Genomic DNA, 14,847 nt, shown 5'->3' on the forward strand with positions numbered 1-14,847 from the left:
ACCTTAGAGCTTATATTTCAAGGTAGGTGGCGCATTTACGTGGTAAATGTCTATGAGCTCCAGTAACCACTTAACACCAGATGGGCTGTGAGCTCGTCCATTCATGTACGCAATAAAAAAAAGTATTGTAATCTATTCTGTTAAGGGTACAACATCTCTAAGTAACATCTTCACATGATCTCTATTTATCTTAACATCATTTCTAGGTAACATCTCTAAGATGTTGCAATCTGCGGTACGAAAAAAGTATTTTTTCCCTACCTATGTTGAGAGCCTTGGGAGGCTATTTCAGCTTCTCCTTGACGTGTAGGCTAGCTCACGGAGCACAAACCGGGAGTGTTGCTAACACTGGCCCTAGCAAGAGCAACGCTTCGCAAATTTTACCACCGGATCGGAAACGCCACCCACTGAGAAGATCTGGCGAGAAACTCAGTGGGCTGTGTCTATGAGGAAAAAGTCGATCACTTCGATAATAGACCATCATTAGTGGATCATTAATTAAACAAATAACCAGATAACGTTCAGAGTTCCTATTTATTTTGTTTATCAGCTTACTTAACCTAACGACGTGACGTTACAAATTATTCAATATTCCACCTCATACATTTTTAGTATTTTTTCTCTGTAATAATACTTCGACATCCCTAATCCCCGACAACAAAGCGAGACAAGACCCTATTGAACTTGTCCGGACTTGTCGAAAAAAAAATTTTTTTTTAATAATGCACCTGTTTGAGACACCTGTGGAACAAATAACCTCATCCATTTTCGGTATAGGATTTTTGGAGAATCTAGGGAAACGCTTTCAGTTTTTTTAGATTTAAACATGACTGACGAGCTTCTTAACGGTATATCCATGAGCTTTATGACCTTAAGGTATAAAGTTGTAAATTGATCGTATGTACCTATTTAGATATTATCAGTATTCAGGTATACTCAGGTATTAATGCCTACCTCTACCTTAAGGTAGATTCATCTATTCAAAACAAGCTTGTCTATCGCTATTTTTTTTTATTGCTCAGATGGGTGGATGGGCTCACAGCCCACCTGGTGTTAAGTGGTTACTGGAGCCCATAGACATTTACAATGCAAATGCGCCACCCACCTTGAGATATAAGTTCTAAGGTCTCAGTATAGTTACAACGGCTGCCCCACCCTTTAACGCATTACTGCTTTACGGCAGAAATAGGCGGCTAGTGGTACCTACTCACATGAGGTCCTACCACCAGTAAAAATTATATTTCATAGTTTCCGTTCTTAGTGTTAGTAGAAGAGGAATTCACACAATATTATCGTAGTCAAAATCTAAGCGGCCAAAGAAATCTGAGCTTCCGATCCGGTATTCATTCGCGAAGCAGTTGCTCTTGAGTTGTTAGGTCTCCTTCGGAGGTACTCGGGCAGTTGTTAGCAAATCCCACCCCTTCTGGCTGAGTATTTGCTCGCCCACCTGTCCTGGTGAAACTGGAAAGGCCTACGGGTCACCAGTAAATATTCATTTTAAAAAAATAAATAAAAAAAAACTGAGTAATTATAGAACTCTCTGCGGCCCTCCCACAAAGAGAGTTCGATTGGTGACGAAAATAAAATAAAACTAAAGTCAATCAAGAATCACAATGGACAGAGGACAGTGTTTAGTTTCTAAATATACAAAAACAAAAAAAAAAAACAAAAAACATTATGACTTCTGTGCCCGTTCAAGCATTTAAGATGGTTTTTTTTTCTTGTCTTTTGTAAACTAGATCAATAGGTTTGAACTTTGTGTGATAGTTCAATGGCTTTATTGTGATTAAGTGCAAGTAATGTTAATTTGTACTAAGCTAACAAACAACAGCTGCGGCTGATCTTCTCATTCTGACTATTCGAAGCTATTCAGATTTGATCTTTACTTTATATCCGTTTAATAATAGATGGATACTGAGCCATGTGCTAGTAAATATTTGGGGTTAACTGATGGTAGTGAGTCCGCGCGGGTAGGTCCCACCACTCTGCCTATTTCTGCCGTGAAGCAGTAATGCGTTTCGGTTTGAAGGGTGGGGCACCCGTTGTAGCTACACTTGAGAACTTAGAACTTATATCTCAAGATGGGTGGCGCATTTACGTTGTGGATGTCTATGGGTTCCAGTAACCACTTAAAACCAGGTGGGCTGTGAGCTCGTTCACCCATCCTAGCAATAAAATAATAATAATAATAAATAAATGTATGGGAACAAATTACGCACCGTCATCGGACCCCAAATTAGAATTCTCTGTGTTATGGGTAATAGAAACTGACATATATACCTAAATACGCTTAAATACAATGCAAACAAACTGCTCATCACATGAATGTTTGGCTGATGCGGGAATCGAACCCAGGACCCTCGGCACAACAGTCAGACCCCTTAACTACTGCACCACTAAGTTAGTCGGTGCTGGGCGTATATTTGTTATAACAGTGTAGTGTATATTTATTGTACTATCAAAGTAGGCTGTGTGATAGTAAGGTTATATTTGCTTTATTAATGTATTGTATATTTATTGTATTACCAAAATGGGTCGTGTAATACCTACTTAGTTTTTTTGTCTGCGCCTTTACCATAAGCATTAAGTCTTTCAAACTAAACATATATAATTTTTATCTAATTACGATGAAAGCAACCCGTATTGTTCAAAGAATATCGTATTTGTTCACAATCAGGCACGCGATAATGAGCTCCCATTTCAATTTCAATTTAATTATTTGATTATTTTACAAAAATCGTAAATAGAACATCAACACGCTGGCGAACAATTTTAATACATGATCATCGACAATCGGATAAAATCACACTTACCTTGAATTACGATATGACTTGTTCCTAGATTCTGCTGCTATGCCAATCCGTCGCCTCTAACAAATTAAGCTAAAGTTCAGAAGATGAATTTTGCTTTTGTACACGAAATTGAATGTTGCGAAGTACTTGCCAAAAAAGTAATATAATAATTACCATTTTTATAAATCATGCCAATGGTACCATTGAAATTATAAACGGGTCTTTAGCGCTATTTTCACATTGAATGAGTTCTCTCTCTCTCTGAGTCTCTCTGCAAACTCAAACTCTGAGTCTCTTTACGTCCAATGACAGTGTTTATAACGTAGATAAATGTAAATGTTTAAAACAGTTCAGTACTCCGTTTATAAATTATTAATAACTAGGGACCCGCCCTCGCTTCGCTTCGAAAACTGTAATTTATTATTGATTTCTCCACTATTTAATGGACGTTATTATACATATAAACCTTTCTCTTTAATTACTCTATCTATTAAAAAAAACCGCATCAAAATCCGTTGCGTGGTTTTAAAGATTTAAGCATACATAGGGACAGACAGATATAGGGACAGAGAAAGCGACTTTGTTTTATACTATGTAGTGATACTACAAGAAATTTTCCGAGTTACAGCTTAATTTCGTGTTGACAAAAACCCTTATTATAATTTCCGTTATTTCGAATACCTCGTCTTTGGAGTCACGAAATGACTAATCGAATTAGAATTTCGATCACCAAAAAGAAAGGATGCGGCCGTGGCCTCCAAATGTTTGTCGAACCAAAACATTAACCTCTTAGCAAAGTTCACGTAATAAAGAATTATCTTCGTCTAACCTACTTACTATGTATTTAAATAGGATATTTCCATACGAACATCTAAGGACGTATGTTATTTGGTTTCAGTGAAATTATGTCCCTAAATTTTTTATGTATTCCATTTCTACATATTTTATAATTATATTTTATACATTGGTAGCACAGTCAAAGAGAAGTGAGATTGAGTTTCTATTATCCTACCGAGACAACTGTAAAGTCAAAACATGATTGTTTCCGCAACCGTTATTTATAATGTAAATTGTTTATATAATAATATCAATAAATAAAACCTTGTATAATATACATACCAATAAACCTTGTATAATGTGCATTATGTTTGTATCTGTATAGATATGAGCATGCAAAGGCCTATGTTATTACTGCATTCTTATCAGAATCTACATGAACATGTCTTCCTAAATATCAGTATTAAAATTCATAAATTCAGAATGCCACGCAAAATTCACCATACTATAATATCGCTAAGTAGTTCTTTGAACTCATTTTCGCTTTCAATCGCTTAGTTGTAAGCAGACGGTGAATGTTGCACATAAAAAAAACTTTACTTAATTCATAAATGTTCTTCTTATTTTACCTTCTCGGTAAACTGGAGAATATTCTTAAACGTAAATAGGAAATTTACGCAATATCCCATTTATAACTGTACTAGTGTGTATAGTTATTTTTGTTTGTAGAGTAAGTTATTTAAGTAATTAAAACTAGTATTACGGTTTAAGTTCATATTTTTTATTATCAATGTTATTTTAGATGTTTTGAATATATTTAATCGTCACGGAAGACTAAGATGTTACCTACCTATTTGCTGGGACTATTCCGGCTTGGACGGGTAGGTGAGCTCACCTCACGGGCTCAACCTGAGAGAATTTACTAACACTAGTCCTAGCGTCTTAGCAAGATCAGTGTTTCGCAGAATCTACTACCGGTTCGGAATCACGACTCACTGACAATATCTGACGACAAACTTAGTGGAACTAAGGTGTTATTCGTCGAAACTGGTATATTGTGATATATTTACTGAACTTCTTTTAAGTGAAATAGATGTTTTTTCTGATTGTCTCACTACTTACAGGAAAAATCTGTCGCGGATCATCTCCCAATTAAATTAATCTTAAGCAATGAATGAAATGTATTCAAATCTTAGCTGTATATTTTTTTTATTTTTGATGTTAATGCACTGTCGATTGCACCTATAATTGAGGTGACATCTGCCATGAACTTTTGTCAATTTGTCAATGTTTTGTATTGATGATCACTTTGTTGGTGCAACTTAATAAATAGATAAATAAATATAATGCTAATGGCCGACACTACGCACTGTAGAAAATTTTCTATGATAGATAAATAAAATAAATAAATTGGAACAATGATGCTAATTCTAAAAATGTTACCAGGGTTTTAGAATTGTTACCATTTAACGGTAGTGTCTATAAAATTGTGACTCGCCTTACAGACAATATAAGTAAACTAGCGACCCGCCCTCGCTTCGCTTCGGAAACTGTAATTTATTATTGATTTCTCCACTATTTAATGGATGTTATTATACATATAAACCTTCCTCTTCAATAACTCTATCTGTTAAAATAAACCGCATCAAAATCCGTTGCGTAGTTTTAAAGATTTAAGCATACATATGGACAGATATAGGGACAGAGAAAGCGACTTTGTTTTATACTATGTAGTGATTTATACTTTAAATATTATTATTGTTTGTGATACTATAAAGCATATGAAAAATCGTAAATAATGAAAGTGAAGTTAAACCGTAAAAGTAATTTTAATTATATCTACGAGACACGAAATCCCAAAAAAAAAAGTTTTCTGTAACTTTACTGATCCGGTTTGAACGTATACGATACAGAAACGGTATCGTTCTATGCGCGCGGATTTTATTTTATTCATTAATTATTATATCAGCCATTATTTCAAAGTAATTGAAAATGAATGAATTAATTTAACAATGAATTATTTGATAATGAAAGCTAGCACACGGCGGTTCTCCAAGTGAAGTCCTGGTATTAAGCATCTTCGAATTATCAATAATCAAATTGACTTGTTTTCTCGTCTCTAATATTGAAAGAGCGATGGAATATGATTTAATGCGAAGGTAGTATCTATAGGTCAAGAATACTACTATTGCCGACGGAATATTTAATACTTAATTTATTTTGTCTTATAACGATACCCACTCATCAAATCCGTACGCTAGAAATCGCGGCAGAAATAGGCGGGGCGATATCTTCGCGTGCGGGTTTATTTCACGCCACATATATGTATGTACCATACTAATTCGAATTTCGAAGTCGTCGTGGTCTAACGGATAAGACGTCCGGTGCATTCGCGTTGAGCGCGATGCTCCGGTGTTCGAATCTCAGGCGGGTACCAATTTTTCTAATGAAATACGTACTAAACAAATGTTCACGATTGACTTCCACGGTGAAGGAATAACATCGTGTAATAAAAATGAAACCCGCAAAATTATAATTTGCGTAATTACTGGTGGTAGGACCTCTTGTGAGTCCGCGCGGGTGGGTACCACCACCCTGCCTATTTCTGCCGTGAAGCAGTAATGCGTTTCGGTTTGAAGGGTGGGGCAGCCGTTGTAACTAAACTTGAGACCTTAGAACTCATATCTCAAGGTGGCGCATTTACGTTGTGGATGTATATGGGCTCCAGTAACCACTTAACATCAGGTGGGCTGTAAGCTCGACCACCCATCTAAGAAAAAGAAACTAATAATAATAATAATAAACGTTTACATAAGTTTTACGTGTTTTATTGTTTCCATACGAATTTATATTCCCTTAAACAAAAAAGAAACTGCCTGCCAGATTTGAACCGTGGTCACGTCGCTCGATATTAGTACCGTTAATGTGCGCTTACTTATACTTTAGGCCCGACGATGGTAAACAAAATATCCGAACCTAATTTTGAATACAGAATTCACTTTTGAAGTTAAGTTAATAGATATTTTAGTGTGATACCTCTCAATTTTAAGTTCGATTTTTATACACAAACCAGTATAAGTAAGGTTAAATTTTTGTGGGCATTATTTTAAGGTATCAAACGAAATACGATAAAAAAATTGATTTTTTCAATTATTTTTTTCAACGTTTCAGTTTTATTGGCGTCATTTAATGGTTAGCATGTTATAGTGGAATAAAAATATACACAAAATGACAACTTTTGATGCTTGTGTACTATTTATTACATTTATAACTTATTGAAAATTATTTCGATCGTGGCCATATGAAATGAATTTATCTGTGTGACTCGTGGGATTAAATACAAACTCGTCATATAAATTTATAAAATATTATTTATTTTTATTAAAAATCCCCTTATAAACATTACGGGCATTAACATAATCCAGATTAAGATTAATAATAATGTAACTACACACTGCACTTATATGTTAAGTTTATTGATTATATTGGAAATTCGCATATAGAAAAAAATCATAAAAAAATAAATGCATTATTTACATTTTTCTAAATAAATCTTAAAAAAGCTTAGTGAATTATATTTATACATATTTTTTTTTTTTTTAATTTTTACGACCAAATTTGGTGCGTGTTTTTTTTTTAAAACAGAACAGTCGAAAAAATGTCTTAATTTATTTTAACAAAAATCTAACGAACTACTATTTATTTACACTCACAATTCGAGAAGTAATGTGTACAATTTTATTAATAGCACTAGAAATATTTCGTTGCTTGGAAAATTATTAATAAAAAATTGCGTAAAATGTTTACGAGATAACCAATTTATATTTGGCCTATGTTTAATCTGGTTCACTTAATTCACCTAAACGAAGAACGAAGCCTTAACACTATTTTATTTGGAATTTAACGCAAAACTGAGATCCGTGAACAAAATATTAAAAACCTATTCGATCGTTTATTCGTAATAAATTAAACTAAAATAATAGTCAGAACTAAAATTCAAAAACACAAATAAAGAGATCAAACGAAAATTCTAAGCTCAAACTTAACAAAGCCATGAAAGAACGAGAAAGTTTTATTTATATCAAAGACTTTTAGCGATTTGTAACATTGAAAATCACTGGTTATTATACATTATTATGTTTATACAACGGCAAAATTTGAGAGAATCTGACATTGATCCAAGCGAGGCTAATTTTTGTTCGCGACGATACGAAATTAAACTAAGCTTTTACATATTATTTCGGTACAGAGGCGTTTTGTCGAACTTCACTCAAACTTGGAAGGATAAATAAAAGCAAAATTCATCTTATAAAAAAGTAATTTTTAGCGTAAACGGAATAAAACGAGATGATTAATTATCATGTCGTTCTAACCGTGCCCTAACCACCATTGCAATTTAAGTGCAGTCGGACACAACATCTCTTCACAATGACACAAATCAAGAGCACATAATGATGGACTTAAAATTACGTAACAACAGTCTCCATCTGCTATGCAGCATCACTGTCAACAATACTTATCTATATCTTCATTTTATCTGATGGTGTTGAAGAGTGATGACGCGAGCGACACTTTAATGATGGCCACAACCATAACTAAGTTGACAATGTAGGTCGAATTGCATCTTAAGTGGTAAGGTGGTGGGCTAGGCGCACGAGGGCACTCACCTCGACGATTCTCCTGGACCTCGCCAGGCTGTCGTGAGACCAGGATGTGGCACAGAACCTCGTACAGCTCGGCCAGCAGCCGGTTCAGACGTGAAAAGTTCTCGTCCGCAGCCTCGCGTTCGCTTGGCAAGTTGAACGCTATAGCCATCTTTGTCTTTTTCTACGGAAACGTGGGCTGATTGCGGTTGATTTTGTATGCATAAATACTGTGTGGCCTTTGTGTATTTAGCTCCTCCCGCCTCAATACTCTATTGTCTCGCTAATGTACGAAAATCAGACCAAACTTTTTTTCAAGAACAAATATCTCTATGTCGTGCAAAAGTTGCTTCGTTCCTTGAAATTTTCACAACAAATAGTTCACGGCACTACGGATGGCACAGCGAGTCTCGAAAATTCGCACTTAAATTCGGCTAAAGAGATCACTAAGTCGGTCCGAATAAATATTACTAAAAAAGTTTCACATAAAAAGTTCTCTTCCGAAAACAACGTACGATTATTGTCTGTGAATCACTCGCAATTTAGCCGAGGGCCGCGCACGGTCGATGACACAATCGCGCTAACTAAAGCACTTATACATCGTTGTTCGAGCGCGATGTAAACAAACTGGCACTTCGCACCGCGCCCGGTAACGACGGCCAAGTGACGACTGTTGCACGTGCGTTCAGCGCGGAAGCGAATCGTGTAATAAGGGATAATACTTCGTGCACATCATTGCCCGGCTCGGCCCCTCTCCGTGTGCTGGTGCGGTGCATAACGTAAACACACGCGCACACAAACGCGACCCATTTGATTATAAATAGTGGACCCACGGTAGCACGTACCCTTCGCACTCTGCCACTACAATCAACGTTGACACCGTTTCACCTGTCCCCCTTTAACGACAAACCGGGCCATCTGTCTGTCTCGCTTTATTTGTGTTACATCACGTTACAACAGCGACCGACAAAGTGGTGTTCTCTCGTTCGCTATTCTTCATACGTTCCCTTTGCGGAAGGGAAAGAGGTTGTGGTGTTTATTTCGAATTTGGAGTGCGGAAAGCGCGCCAAAGTGAATGGGCCGATTCGATTGGTCGGTCGGTGTGGGGTGAGATGACGTAACGAAGGAGGATTCGGGTCGCCGGGGTTGTTAAACGGAAAGCGTTCACTCGGACGCGGACCTGATAGAGTTGCACAGCCACGTCGCGCGATCTCCGTATTATTTAACGACTCTTTGTTAAGGCAGACGATTGTAGACGTTTTTAATGCGAGCTAGGATCGTTTCGAACGGTGAAGTGACTAAGTCGAGTGTGATTCGTAGTAATTCGGTAATGCAACGGTCGGTTATAATAGTTTACGTGCGCGGCTCTACCACAAGCGTTAGGTTAATGTGCCAGCCGATGTTACGGGTTTTATTAGCTGTAGATTAGAGTGCAAACCTTTGTTTCAATTGACCGAAATCGAGCAATAAAATTTGTTTTTTAAGTGTTTTTTTTACGTAACTAAACGTAAAAGCTTTGGTTTCATTTCCTTGCGTTTCGTGTGTTTGATTGTATTAGAATTTGTTTTGTTTGAACTATAACGGCTCTTAGTAGATAATTAATGTTCGCGGTAATTAAAGTGGACGCTAAAACAATTTAGAACTGAATATTCATTATTGTGTACAAAAGTAACTAAGATTTGATTACAAAAAAACCAAACCAACATTTATCAACAAGCACAAAAGTCATTATGTTTAATTAGCGAAACACTTTTAATATATTAATAAAACTAAGAATTAAATAGTCATTTAAATATAAACTATTCAGAAAAAAAAAAACATTTGTGAAAATAATAAACTTATCAAAACTCTAAAGATAAGTACGGCTTCGTTCTAAAATTAAAATAAACAAAATCATAAGTCCGCGACCACGAAAACTGAAGTATACAAAAACTCCAAAATAATATAATGATAATAATAAACGCGAGATAAATCCGTGAAAGTAGTTTTAGCTATGTCTACGACTCGAGAAAATCAAAGAAAATACTAAAATAAAATAACAAAAAAAGTTGAACGTTATAAAAAAATTTGAAAATCACGAAATAAATTCTATATCTAGAAACAAATTAACGACACCATTTTTTTTATATTCATGATTCTATTGATGTTTTTTAGCTTGACGTCTCCACGATAAAAGGATAAGTATTATCACACTGCATACATTCAGATTACACAATTAAAATTTAATGTAAAACAAAGAATAAAATATTTTAATGATGATTTCATACAACGATGTCAGATGAAAAATGGTCTTATATCTTAACTAGTTTAATACAAAGCAGATATTTTATGAATTCTCGTCTCGGTTTAAAATCAGGTAGGCCAAGAAATTACCTTTAAAATTAAACTTGTAAAAATACACAGCACAGTGAATCATAGTCAGCATGAAGAAATCAAATTTATTTTTTTATAATTCCATTTTCTTACATAAAACATTAAAAATTCATAACCATACTGACCTTTTAGTAAACGTGAAATCCTAACGCACTAAATCCATCGCACCACTGGCTTCGACAGAAACCTAAACTAAACTAAAAGTTTGACGAAAAATCATCCAAACCACGAAATTAGTCACAAGCTAAAACTCCAAGGACCAAATGACTCACTTTAATTACAAAAATATCTCGCATCTTTGAAATTGGTGGTTTGCGAAATCGAATATGATATTACAGGGTGTTTAGTGGTTACTCACACATTTTTAAACCATTTAATTTCGTTATTACTGTTTCTCACATTACACTCAGGAGTCAAGACGAATATTGGTGTTTTATTCTCAACATATTTATAAGACATAATAATAATAATAATAATAATAATAATTTATTTATTTCTCTCTTAAAGGTATAGTACAAATTCAAATGGAAAGAAATTAACCTTATAATTTTTTTTATAAGCCTTTGAAAGAGCTGAAGTCTGTACTAGGTTCAAAGACCTGTATTACTGATCTCCAGGCTCATACGAGCCATACGAGGCGATACGTGTGCCATAGGCACATACGAGTATTATTCAAATAAAAACTGCTTTGTCACACAACAAATATTTATTGTCAAAAAAAGGCAGTAGGTGAGTGATAAAGCTGCATGTACCATCATCACAGATGCAGGGATCAGCATCTTGCCCATTTCTGTACGTTACTAAGCCCGCGTTGCTGTTAAATGACAGCCTTTTCCAACAAGAATTATGAGAGAGAAATCTATAGTAGTGTTACAATTTCGATCATTACTTAATTTATTTGTGGTTGAGACGGACAAAATTGCTTTTATGTGGTTACCGCTTCCTATAGACACGATAACATAAAAACGAACTCTTGTTAGGGTAAGTGTTGGTAAGTTCTCTTAGACTGAGCTCCCGTGAGCTCGCCTACCAGACCGGCGAAGCTGGTATATCCCTCAGCACTACAAACGATTAGGTAAGGAGAAATAAAGTAAAAACAATTTTGAGCGACAAAGGACAAGTCTCATTTTTAAATAACAGTTGAACTTAAGATTTTTTTAATTTTTTTTATTGCTTAGATAGGTGCACGAGCTCACAGCCCACCTGGTATTAAGTGGTTACTGGAGCCGATAGACATCTACAACGTAAATGCGCCACCCACCTTGAGATATAAGTTCTAAAATCTCAATATAGTTACAACTGCTGCCCTACCCTTCAGACCGAAACGCATTACTGCTTCACGGCAGAAATAGGCAGGGCGGTGGTACCTACCCGCGCGGACTCACAAGAGGTACTATCACCAGTAAATTAGATAGAAACGACTGCTCCACCACAAAAATGGACAGGTTGGCGGGTTTTCCCTGTGCTCATAATACGCCATATCACCGGCACCTTTTGTCGTACCTCAGGTACAGTTGTTATCTATTGAAAAAAATATCGCATAGACAGAGATTGAAGCAGCAATGTAAGTATTCCGAAATATGATTCGTAAGTGAAAGTCCGCACGGCCTATCACAGTTGCAGGTAAAGTAATCGACAAGACAAGTTTGAACACGATATATTATTTACGGTATAATAACGCAAATCGTTTGTTTGTGTTTACCGATATTCGATCGAGTTCTCATTGTAGGGCCAAAATATACCATACTTTATTGTAAAGCAACCATTGGTTTTTTTCCTACCTAGTCTAGTAACCTCGAGGGGCTATTCTACATTCTCCGAGCTAATAGGTGAGCTCACGGTGCTCAAGCCGGGAGTGTTGCTAACACTGGCCCTAGCGAGAGCAGTGCTTGGCAGAATCTACCACCGGATCGGAAACGCGACCCACTGGGAAGATCCGGTGAGAAAATCAGTGGGCTGTGTCTGTGTCAAAATTAAAAAAAAGTCAAGTTTGAATAAAAAATGTCTTTTATTGCCGTACACAAATCGGTGTCCATACGGTTTGGATGCCGTATCGTAAGAGGATACTCAAGTCCTGATTAACTTAAATGTTTTTTTTATTGCTTAGATGGGTGGACGAGCTCACAGCCCACCTGGTGTTGAGTGGTTACTGGAGCCCATAGACATCTATAAATGCGCCATCCAACTTGAGATATAAGTTGTAAGGTCTCAGACCTCAGCATAGTTACAACGGCTGCCCCACCTTTCAAACCGAAACGCATTACTGCTTCACTTCAGAAATAGGTAGGGTGGTGGTTCCTACCCGTGCGGACTCTCAAGGCGTCTTACCACCAGTAATAGGCTCATCTGAAATCAATCACATTTCAATGAAATGAGAATAGACACAATATATTTTCATTAAAGTTCTTTTATTACCAAAAAACGACAATAGATGTCGCTACAGACTCCAAGATACACTACCACAGGATATTGGTCGGGTTTTGACGATGGTAAAGCTTACATTATTTTATTTGTATTGAAGTAATAATAATTGAAGAAATTGTAAAAGTAGAAATAATATATGGTCAAATTCCAGAATTAATTCAAATATTTGAAATCTGGTAACAACCTCACCGTACAACGTAACAATAGTAACTGTTGGTTTTTCGATCAATAAACATTTTTCCAGGCCTTTACCGCAATTTATTTTGAGACTACGTCATGAAAATTGTGTTTTTTTTATTATTCACAATTCAGAAATTAATATTTATTAGCGACTAGCTGACCCGGCAGATTTCGTAGTGCCTCAATCGATAAATCAAAGGCCTAAACTTTTGTATAAAGTCCAATGGGGGACACATCAAAGGAAAAACAAAATTGTTATTTTTATTTAATTCCTATCATTTTCATATTTATCTAACCTTTTAAACCTTCTCTGGACTTCCACAAATAATTCAAGACCAAAATTAGCCAAATCGGTCCAGCCGTTCTCGAGTTTTAGCGAGACTAACGAACAGCAATTCATTTTTATATATATAGATAAATGGTAAAATTTCGCGGCCAAATAGTGACACACGTTCCAATTCAAAGATACAATAAATGTAACAATTGACAAACACCGCATATTCATGTTTTGAACTGGTATTAAGTATATGGCATGCCGCGGTGCTAAAGGACTTCGGTAATGGTGGACTCTGCCCGTCTAGAACAAGAATATACTTTTTTTATTGCCCTAGTAGGCATACGAGCATACGGCCCACCTGATGGTAAGTGGTTACTGTCAATCATGTACGTCAGTAATGCCAGGGGCAAAGCCAAGCCGCTGCTTACCGCTAAATAAATAGAACATCACTTACCATAGACAAAGCTAAAAAAAAACAGGCGACCTAACTTATGTTATTTAGCGCTAAAATTACGAATCGTGTCCTCCTAAAATTAAGACCTAAGACGATTGCCTCCCTTGATTTCTTAAATTTAATCCTCCAAGACCAATTCTTCACAGCTCCGTTCCGGGGGCATTAAAGACGATGCGTGACAGCTACTGTGTGATTTCACGGGTTGGAATCCAGTTCTGATGGCCCTTTGTTGAGCTGATGCTTGTACAAACTATGAAATCGTTTTAAAACGTTGTTATTTTATTGCTTCGATTGATGATCGAGGTCACGGCCCACCTGGTATTAAGCGGTCACTGGAGTCTGGTGGGCTGTGAGCTCGTCCACCCATATAAGCAAAAAAAAAATTCAATCGCGGCATGAATTCAGATTTGTATTGTAGGTATTATTGTAGTTTTTCTATCACTTAACTTTCATATGAATTACTTCTGGGTTTTCTCTATTGGGAATGACCCTTTACATCCTGTATGAAGCATCTGAACTATCACTGAAAGACCGAACTACTGTAGAATTAATTCAGATTTCAGTTTATTTTAAGCTAAATTAATTGAATTACGCGATGTACAGCAGAAACAGATAGTCGATTTTGCGCTAGTTTTTCATACAACTTCTACTTATTTATTTAATGTAATAGCATTTTTTTTTATTGCTTAGATGGGTGGACGATCTCACAGCCCACCTGGTGTTAAGTGGTTACTGGAGCCCATAGACATCTACAACGTAAATGCGCCACCCACCTAGAGATATAAGTTCTAAGGTCTCAGTATAGTTACAACGGCTGCCCCACCCTTCAAACCGAAACGCATTACTGCTGTACGGTAGAAATAGGCAGGGTGGCGGTACCTACCCGTGCGGACACGCAAGAGGTCCTACCACCAGTAATTGTAAACA

The 14,847-nt window shown here is 36.3% G+C and overlaps 1 protein-coding gene across 1 annotated transcript in view; it reads right to left on the reverse strand.

Moving 5' to 3' along the window:
* Ibm1 (IAP-binding motif 1) overlaps positions 1-9,055 on the reverse strand; it is a 146,153-nt gene extending 137,098 nt beyond the window's left edge. The window contains exon 1 of the mRNA XM_089728606.1: positions 8,237-9,055. Within this exon, the coding sequence (XP_089584732.1) occupies positions 8,237-8,384 (148 nt within the window). The 5' untranslated portion in view covers positions 8,385-9,055. The remainder of the gene's footprint in view (positions 1-8,236) is intronic.
* Positions 9,056-14,847: the final 5,792 nt, after the last annotated feature.

This window comes from Bombyx mandarina, chromosome 07 (assembly GCF_030267445.1).
Source record: "Bombyx mandarina strain Sakado chromosome 07, ASM3026744v2".
Taxonomy (NCBI): Eukaryota; Metazoa; Arthropoda; class Insecta; order Lepidoptera; family Bombycidae; genus Bombyx; species Bombyx mandarina.